Source organism: Camellia sinensis, chromosome 4, assembly GCF_055761805.1.
Source record: "Camellia sinensis isolate YWXY chromosome 4, ASM5576180v1, whole genome shotgun sequence".
Taxonomy (NCBI): Eukaryota; Viridiplantae; Streptophyta; class Magnoliopsida; order Ericales; family Theaceae; genus Camellia; species Camellia sinensis.
The window spans coordinates 185,905,758-185,915,851 of NC_138964.1; the positions used below are offsets into that span (position 1 = coordinate 185,905,758).

The following is a 10,094-nucleotide window of genomic DNA, read 5'->3' on the forward strand; positions in this document are numbered from 1 at the left end:
AATTCATAAGACCGAATTAAATTTGGGCGGGCTTGAGTAAAGACGTCAAACAACCTGAAACTCGAATTATATATATATAGATATATAAAAATATTAAATATACATATAAATTATTAGTCATTACATGATGTTAAAATAATTTAGATTATTAAATCATAGTGAATATATATTATATATACAAATAACATAAAATCTTACTTTTTTATTTTCACTCATAAATTGTACTTTCTGCTTGTGGGTTTAGTGAAAGAAAGCTTTTTTGTTGCTACTTTGTTTGAGCAACTGTTTTGTGTTCATGGGTGTACCTATTTGATGCAATGCAACAATCTTGGGAAATTATAACAGTAAAAAGGGTGTTTAAATTTCTGGGTATCATCAACATACATGTAAATCTTGGAAACTCTGCTAAAGATATTCAATTTATCTCAATGCCAGAATGATGATTTACAAGATTTTACTTGTGGAGTGTGTATGTGTGTGTACTATTTGAAGAATATCACAAAATGTTTTTGTTATGGGACCCGAGTTATGCGTGACAAACTCTGACCTGATGATCCAACAAACAACAGGATGGATCAATTCATGTACTGCTTTGGAGCTTATTTTTAAGTGCATTCCTTGTCAAACAATTTATTTGGAAGCCTGTTGAGAAAGGTGAGAAGCTAGCAAAAAGGGTTTCTTTGCTCTGAACTTCTGTTTGCAGGATTTAATTTGTTTGGTTTATATTATTAGTAATAGCTTCAAGTTAATTTGGACTGTTATCCTTGTTTGGAGGCATTGCAAAAGCAGAGGGCATTTCTTTGTCATTATCATAAGTTTATTTATCCTGCATTCTCCTTGTCTATCATCATTTTCTTGTGAAAATGGTTTAGTTCGCCAAAGTTATTGCACTATTCGGACCATATGATCAAGATATGAGAGTCAGCTGAGTTGTTTAAAAAACATTAACAATTTTTTTACATGTAACATGAAGTGCTGGACCAATCCCTTTAATTAACATATTGCACTTTGTTTAAAAAGTTACAACTGCAGAGTTCTTTGTTATGGTTTCCCTACCAAGAATTGACATGTCTAAAACTTATTGACAGATCATATGTAATCAGGCTTGTCCATCACCAATTTAGGCGCTCACATTAGTCTATCTTTATTTGCTTCAAAACTGTGTGTAAGTTCATTTGTATTATCCTGTCTATTTCACAACTTTTGTGAAATTATATTCTTCAGTATTTAATTGTTTAGGACATATTGAAACACATTGCTGAGCAGCACGTGTATTATTTATAATATTTGTCTGGTATTTTTAAAATTGACTAATGATAACTCTATTGTCCTTCTAAGCAACACAAAGAAAACACAAACATAAACAAGCATACATATATCATACAAGCCTACAAGGGAAAGAGGATTTGTGAACATGTATATTGTCTTCACTGCTGGAAAAACGACTTTTAGCGGCGTTTCAAAAACGCCGCTATATGTATGAAAAATGCCGCTAATTTCTTTAGTGACGCTTACCACCAAACGCCGAAGACGCGGCCGTCGCTATAAGTTTATGACGCTTTAAAAACGTCGTAAAATAAGTATAGGCGGCGTTTGCGTTTATAAAAACGCCGCTAAATATGGCAGCCAACAGTAGCATCACGTCACAGTCATTCAGCGACGCTTCAAAAACGTCGTAATAGCTTTTTTGTTATTTTAAAAATATAACTATAGTGGCGTTTTGAAAAACTATAGATTTAAAAAAAAAATTTTTAAACTACTAATTTTGTAAGATTTAACTTTAAAAATATACCTATAAAATAGCAATAATGAATAAAACTTTGTACAGACATATATTTCTGTGAGATTACTATTCCCTCACATCTATAATAGTACCCAATACAACATTCTTCAAGAAAAAAATCCAATAAGTTCAATCCCAACATCATTCTACCTGTGTATGTTTTATCTTGGGCAAAAGCATTAAATAGAGAGAGTATAATATCTACAAAAAAGCTCATCGTCAACAATCCAATAGAAATTAAAAGAAACAAATGCCAAAGGAATGAAATTACATCCCGCCAAATGCATTTAAATTGTTTATTGATAGAACATCTCTGTTGTGTTTTCCTTAGCCACCTGAAAAATGAAAATCCAAATTACATTAACAACCTGTTTTTATAGCATTAAAGATCGAAATTTGACTAAATACTTGAATATTTTCTAAAGGGGTGAAACTGAGGCACATACCAAATACATGTAATCGTCATGCCCCCACGATATTTTCCAATGGGTTCCTACTATTCCAGGGATCGTGTCAATCAATTCATGCTCGTTGAGATCAACAAAACATAGAAACACCAAATACCAAAATTTGTTAAGCCATTACACAAACACCCTTCAAGAATCTCTAATTCTTTTCTCTTTTTTTTTTTTTTTTTTGATAAATATTCAAGAATCTCTAATTCTAAATACATATTCAACACAAATCATAACCTTAATTTAAATTAATATCCCTTCAAACTTCAACTGGAAAAAAGTTGAAAACAAGAAAACCAATTGGAAGCCAATTTGGTTTATGCACAATCCCAATCCTCTCTCTCTCTCTCTCTCTCTCATAATATAACAGAACCATTATAGAAATTAGTCAAAAAACAAGATAACCCAATAGAAACATAGTAAGACAAGATCCAAAACCAAAGGTAGTTGCCAACCTTGATTCAACAGTCGGCTGCATATGGGAACGCCTTGCATGAAAGGTTCAAGCTTCTGGTGCTTTGCTAAGAGCTATGCCAAGTACTGACTACAAGAAATTAAGAATACCCAGAAACATATAAAACCGAATTCAATCAAAGCTGTTGCCGTAGTTCATTCATATGAAGATGGCATGCCTGCTGGATCTCATAAGACCAGACTAACAGCTCTGAATGTATGTCTGTTTGGACCTTAATATTGTTGCATTTGTCTCCTTGATAAATGTTCAGCTTGGCTGTCTTTCTGTAGTAGGAAGAATATAATGCAGTTTTTTTGAGAATGCAATTATTTTCTGATAGTTTGTTAAAATAGGTTCCCCCTATGGGTCTGTTCTACCCTATGCTTTTGGTTCCAGATGTGCATCCTCCTCCACCCCGTTTTTGGTGTGTAACTTTCAAGATTTATGGCTTTACATTGTTAAGTTACTTGTGCTGAATTACTTTTTTTCCTTTTTCTTTCTCCTACCTTCTAACATACTGATTTTACTCCACTAGGTTTAATGACTATGAAGATATGCTGGAAGATACATGGCATATGGAATTTCCAAGAAGAAGTGATATGTCAGATGGTTTGTATTCCAGCATTAATGGTGGGTTCCCAATGTGGGACAGCTACTCATTTTTTCAATCTAAACCAAAGAAAGAAGATTGCATTGGCCTTGCAGAAGCTATCACAAAGAGCATTCTTTCAACAGGTAGATTGCTTTCAAAAATGATATGCTCTCATAGGGGAAGATTTACATCAAGAGTTATCTGTTTGGTTCTCTATTGACAGGGCGTATAGGCCTCCAAAGAAAATTATTTTGTAGCATACAACTGGTTAGTTTCGGAGTTTGTGTAAATTGCGCGGAGTACTACTTTACATATACTAGTTTTGGCATAGAATTAATGATACTGTTATTTGTTTTAGTTTGGTGGTGTTGCTTTGACAGCTGGTCTCATTTCTGCTGCAGAAGAGAGGTTTGTTTAACTCTTGCTTATGTAGTATTAAAGAAAGTACTAACTTATATAATCTATTATGATGCTTTATACATTACACAATTTGAAGAGATTCGTAATTTAAGTCTGAACAAGCAGAAACACATTACAATAAGCTCTCATCTTAAAAGTTAACCAGAAACGACAGCTACTTAGTGGTTTCATCTGAGGGAATATACGAAAAGCTAACCGTGAGGCATTCCAAAGGTTATGAAATGTTGAAGCTATTCCCTTCTTGCGATTATCCATCAGCCGAATGCATAGTAAAGACTGCCTTTGAAGAAGGCAGCATGGATAACTTGTCGACCATTGTGGTTCCATTGAAGTCAGCTGGTCTTCTGTATAAGAACCTGCAAAATAGAAGCAGCAATGACGAAGCATTCAGTCTTTAGCTTTGCATTGCTTAGGATATTGTACAGTAATGACAATATACTAATTGGTTGAATTGGATTTTATTTTATTTTTATTATCAATCGACACGAGATGAGCTACAAAAATTACGAATATTACGCGAAGTATGTTAAACTGGACATTCACGAGTACATCATCATTATTCTACACTCAAATGTATTGACAAAAAAAATTCTTTTCCTTTCCCTTGAACAAATCCTAGGTCCCAAACATAGCATGGTAGTATTCTACCCACAATGTAGCGATTATAAAAAATATAAAAAAAAAAAAAACACTCCAAAACCTCAATAGTACATGAAAACTCTAAAACTCTTAACTTTCAAAAGTTATCAATCCTATCTCAAATGAGTTTCAGAGCAAATGAAAAACATGCTCTGTTTGTCAAAGTAGAAACTTGAAGAATATCGATCTGATTGCAGATGCCTTTTGAAAGGCTAAAATGGCTGATTTTCCAAAATCACAAATTCTGTCCAGCGGGTTCTTGGGGAAAACCAGTAAAATTCAGTGGAATTACAACAGCTGACAAGTTGTCCCTACTGCCTTTCTTGAACGCTTTGTTGACAATGCGGTCAGCCAATGAGGAAGAGGATGAACATGAACATGAGCTTTTGGACATTTCATCTACTTGGACATTTGCATCCCATAAAAGATCACAAACTTTCTGTGGTTTCAAACTCTTGAAGATGCCATCAGATGCAACAACCAAATAGCAATCATTGGCAGTTAAATGCCGCCAACCTATCACTTCAGGCACGGGACTAACACCATATCTGACAGTTAAAAACAAAATAAACTGTGAAAAAACGTCTCATCCCTAGTTATATCAGCCATGTAATAATGATCAGTGCAAAGTTCACACGTTTGACAGAGAATGATAATATCAGAGATCGGCAATGGGCTCACCAAAACTATTTGAAAATTACATAATTCTCATCATTACCATAGGATGATGGCTAAAGAGCAGAACTAACAGCAAAACATAAAAAAGTGAAGAGGAAAAAGATGAGCAGACTAAGCTAACTTTAGCTTCCGAAAATTCACCTTTTTAAGTACACATCACCAATAGATCGGGATACAACTAAGATACCATTGACACGAGGCACACCCCACAAACGTACAAACCCACCAGCAGCTTCTATTCGGGCTCTCTCATCATCTCTATCTGGATGATGATCTCTTGTCAGTTCTTCCACATCAAGCACTGTTATTGAAGCACCTGTTATGTCCAAATGGCTTGAAATAAGACTTCTAATTATGGGTATACATGTAGATTAGTTGTCATATGCTAATAACATGCAAGACAAGTGTATTTTTTTAATCTAGCAGTGCCTAGTGAATGTGAGTCCAACCACAAAGGGACTTGATAATAATGGGAAGAATTAGACCTTCATCCCCCAAAGCAGACTTGATTTTCTCCAAGCACAGGAGTGCTTTTGAATCACCAACACTAGCAACTAAAATTTGACCATCCACCAAGAGAACGATGGTGGCCGTGGATCCAGAAATATATCTGTTATTGAAAGCTTCCTGGGAATGTAGGATGATCACAACAAACTAATGAGAAACACTTGTTTTGAGAAAGAAAAATGTAAAGACTGAATACTTACCAGTGAAAATTTTGTATCAATATCATGAATTGTCCTCAACAAAGCTTTTTGCAGAATTTCATGCATTGATTCATCACCAGATACAGGTAGATCTTCATCAGAACTATGACGACATAACAAAAATAAATCAGATATCACTAACCCATGCTAAAGGTGGTATTCTTATTTTAAAAAGTCAAACGGGTCGATATTTGAACGATATAAATAATACACAAACAAAACAAAAAATAAAATTTAAAAGTTCAAGTGGATGCAATAATAAAACTACAGAAATCTCAGAAAAAGGGTCACCATGTGGATAAAATGGAAATACTGAAATGCAATTATAAGCAGAGACTTTTAAGATGAGTATGCAAATAAATTCAAAAGCAAAAACTATGCTTGAGAATAAAAAGCTTCAAAATTTTGGGGAAAGCTTATGTAATATTCCGGAGAGGTCACTGCTGGAAAAAATCAAATTTAATCAATACCCAAATTAACCAATAGACAGACTGAATTTTAAATTGGTCCCAACTCAAACCATCGTCTGATTCTATTTATATAACTACAGCAGACAGGATAAGTAAATCTTTCTACCCATCATCTTAACAATAATTTTGTCAATAATTTTGGCCTATCATAAACTCAAATTTTAGCCTATCTTTCTACCTCTTCCAAGGTTTTCCTCCTATTTGTTATTGGAGCTGCAGAACATAAACTCAAATTTTGGTCACTCTAAGTACTCTGCGGGTCCATCAGATAAAATCCAATAAAATTTTGATGCACATATAAACAAACACACAGATACATGGCTTTTGAAGACATTAAAATTTATGGAAAGTAGCAGAAAAACCAAATGCACAAACGACAGGGCCAGACAGATCATAAGCAAGGTAAGGAAGGAGGGAATCAAAGAAGACTCACCAGAGTGGAAATCAGGTGTCTGCAGTGCACAAAACCCATTGTGAGGAAAAGAGACATTGCTGCTACAAAGATTGACACAGTATGGTTGTGATGGTGGTTCTGTGACTCTATACACAAACGCAATAGAGATTAGCCTCAATAGACTAACCCTAGAATTGCATACAAAGCACAAACGCAAAGATCACCACGAACGAGTCAGAAATAGAGTTGGTTTGAGGATGTTAATATGCGCATAGGAACTCAAACTTACAGATCTGAACGAAAGCAATCAATCGATCAAATCCAGAGAAGAGTGTTCGATCACGATCAATAAATTAAAAATCAATCAATCGAGATTTGCCTAAAAATCGATCAACAGAATAAAAATCGATCGCGATCAATAGACATAAATTAGTATATATATATATATATATATATCAGATTTGAGATCGTAGATCTAAGTTTGTATATAAATAAAATGAAAAAAATCAGAGGACCCACAAAATTAATCTTCAAATCGGACTGATTGAGAGCTTTGAGCCAAGATGGAGAGAACCAGATCGTGAATCGGAGCCTACCAAGCTCGATCTAGTGAACTTTCACCATAAGAAAGAGGAGTGATGAAGAGATAGAAAACCTAGATCTATCAATTGCTGCGTGAAATAGAATAGAAGAATGAATAACGCGTGGGTCTTAAAGGGAAACATGTTCGTACACCAAAAGCACGCGTGTTTTTTAAAATGAGTTATTTACAAAAATATTTTGAAAATCTTTAAAACGACGTTTTTTAAAAAAACGCCATAACAAAAGCATGGTTATATGCTACTTTTCTTGTAGTGCTTGCAGCATAAGGTTCTCTCTCTCTCTCTCTCTCTCTCTCTCTCTCTCTCTCTCGGTCTGCACAGCACAAGGTTCTCTAATTCTTGAAAACACAAGCCATTTGGTAATTACATATTTTTTTCCACAAATTTAGACTATTACACCGGCCATTTTTTCTGAATTGTATCTATGTTTTTGATATGTGGACTATTAAAAAGTGGTTATGAGAACAAGTTGGATAACATTCTCTGATATTTATCCACTCTCTCTCTCTCTCCCCCCCTAAAAAAAAGATAGTCTACAAACAAATTAGAGTAATTCCCAAACAAGTAGTATGAGGATAAGAATGCTTGCTGTCCTAAATTAAATCTTCATTATGTTATGTGCAGTTGATAGCTGGTTTTTTATGATGCAAGATTGCGGCTGTTACTTAGCTTCCCTTATATTTTTTCCTTTTTTTAACTTCCCCGCAAGATAAGCTAGTTGTTTATTTGTTTCATTTTGGGGAGGTATTTTCATTACCTGTTCACTTTGTTTTATGTCTTAATGTTTCAGAGTCCATCATAATCATGCCAGCTTTTGGAGTCCAGCTTGAAACTCACTACAGCAGGTACTTCCTTATTTTTTTTATGTATGAGAATTTTTCATTTATTGAGAGAGTGGATCTAACTCCCATTTGCAAATATATGTTAGGTGTCAAACTGGGAAAAGGAAAAGTTGGTTCAATGGTACACTCTGTTTATTAGAATGTCTCTGCTGGTTCTTTGAATAGCAATGTCCAAAAAAAAATATATGGATATTGATTGGTGCCTATTGGGACTGCAAATGAACCAAACTGTTCATGAATAGGCTCGGCTCAGCTCGTTTAATAAACGAGCCAAGCTCTAATAAGTTCGGCTCGTTTATCTTAATTTAAATTATATAATAAATATTTATATATTCAATAATATATAAATAATTACATTATTTATATATTCAATAATATAAATAGTATTTTTTATTTAAATAATATAAATAATATTAAAAAATATCTTATCGAGCTGAGCTCGAGCCCAGTTATTTATTGAGCCGAGCTTTGAGTCCAGTTACTTATCAAGCCGAGCTAAAGCTCAATAAACGAGCTCAATAAGCAAATGAGCTAAGCTCGAGCTCAGCAAAGCTCAGCTTGTCTCAGCTCGGCTCGGCTCGTTTGCAGCCCTAGTGCCTATATCTTAGGATGCTTGTTTTTAAACAAAACAAAAGCTATGGAACTCATCCATTCATAAGTATATTTGTGATATTAAACTTAAAAATCATATCTATCAAACTGAAGCAACAGTTACAAAAGAGCACTGGTTGGAGTATCTCTTCTTCCCTTTTTTTCCATAACCCAAAACATTCTCCAGTTTTTCTAGCCTAAAAAAGAATATGGCCAACCTTGCCTTTAGCTGCTCAATAGCACCACTAGAGTAGTTTATGCTTAGGATCTCCCTTCTATTCACCAGTTCAAACAATCACGAAGAATAATATTTTGTTTTGCCTGTTATATGTATTTTTTCTCCTTTTGTCATTTATAATCATCGGCTTCACTAATACTACTCTTTTTTTCCTCACATAGTGGGAGAATAATCCACCGCTTCATTCCCATTGAAAAGATTTTGAAACCTGTCCTGAATGAATGTGTGACCCCAGTGACTTGTTATTGGAACTTGTCTCTGATTGTACGTGAGGAAGAAGAACTTGTGTTAGTTTTCAAGGTAAAATGATGTTTTCTCATTTGTACTTTCTATGCTTTTCGGAAAAACCTAATGATGATTATAACTTAAAAAGTCACAAAGAACAAGTGAGCCTTGAAGTGCATATTATAGTGCATAGAGGATTTTCACACCCCACATGTGGGACCCATCCTATGTCCCATTCTGTGAAGAACAGCTGATTGCTAAAGCAGTTGAATAGGGTGATTTATTGTTTAATAAATAAGGAACTATTTTTTGCAAAGATGTTGCCCCTTGTTATTTCCATTCAGCCCCCACTCTCCCTCTTTGTACTGACTCAAATAGGGCTTGAATTCTTGTCCAGGAACTTCACCCACCAGTGAAAATGTTAATCCCAATCTGGAAGGCGTTATGTGCTGCCACTGACAACCCGGTCACTCAAGTTCCAAGTAGATAAAATAATCAATGGTGTTGAACTGTTTCGAATAAAGAGCTATGATGCACCACAATCTACCTTCTCGGACAGTTGATGGTCAATGGTACCTGATATAATATAACATCATTATGAGATTGGCGACTGTGCTAAATTTTGTTCCCTCAACTGAGTGTTTTGTACATGATTGAATTGATATACATTTCATATTCTGCAAACGGAAGATGGGAAATTTTAAGAAATTGATTTTACCAATCTATTCATTAGAAGAATCAATATAGTGTCTGCTTTAATCCTTTTACTGGTCACTGCACTTCAAAATATGTAAATCATAGGGAATACCTGCATGGACATCATTAGCATGCAGTAGATTAAGCCCACCTGGTTGTTGGATGATTGAATTGCTGCTTCTTTGAGAAAGATGGTTGTCAAATGTTTTCATTCAATTATATCTTCTGTCCAGCTGCCGTGCTGTGTTGATTTAACGTCTATTGTGTTCTGGATGATATACATTGGAAATTTTTATTTTTATTTTTTT

At 34.5% G+C, this 10,094-nt stretch overlaps 1 protein-coding gene and 2 long non-coding RNA genes across 3 annotated transcripts; 2 read left to right on the top strand and 1 right to left on the bottom strand.

Moving 5' to 3' along the window:
• Nucleotides 1-596: 596 nt before the first annotated feature.
• LOC114296753 (uncharacterized) lies at nucleotides 597-9,832 on the top strand. Its single transcript, XR_014328087.1, has 4 exons — nucleotides 597-654; nucleotides 7,985-8,039; nucleotides 9,027-9,165; nucleotides 9,488-9,832. It is a non-coding gene; the product is annotated as an uncharacterized LOC114296753 (long non-coding RNA).
• Nucleotides 2,843-3,508, top strand: LOC114266221 (uncharacterized). Its single transcript, XR_014365800.1, has 3 exons — nucleotides 2,843-2,908; nucleotides 3,046-3,116; nucleotides 3,228-3,508. It is a non-coding gene; the product is annotated as an uncharacterized LOC114266221 (long non-coding RNA).
• On the bottom strand, nucleotides 3,647-7,246 carry LOC145789770 (putative protein phosphatase 2C 51). Its single transcript, XM_082867133.1, has 6 exons — nucleotides 7,112-7,246; nucleotides 6,632-6,738; nucleotides 5,729-5,831; nucleotides 5,507-5,648; nucleotides 5,163-5,337; nucleotides 3,647-4,891 (listed from the first exon to the last, which is right to left on the bottom strand). The coding sequence occupies exons 3-6, from the start codon at nucleotides 5,792-5,794 to the stop codon at nucleotides 4,579-4,581; spliced, it is 696 nt and encodes a 231-aa protein (XP_082723259.1). The 5' UTR covers nucleotides 5,795-5,831; nucleotides 6,632-6,738; nucleotides 7,112-7,246; the 3' UTR covers nucleotides 3,647-4,578.
• Nucleotides 9,833-10,094: the final 262 nt, after the last annotated feature.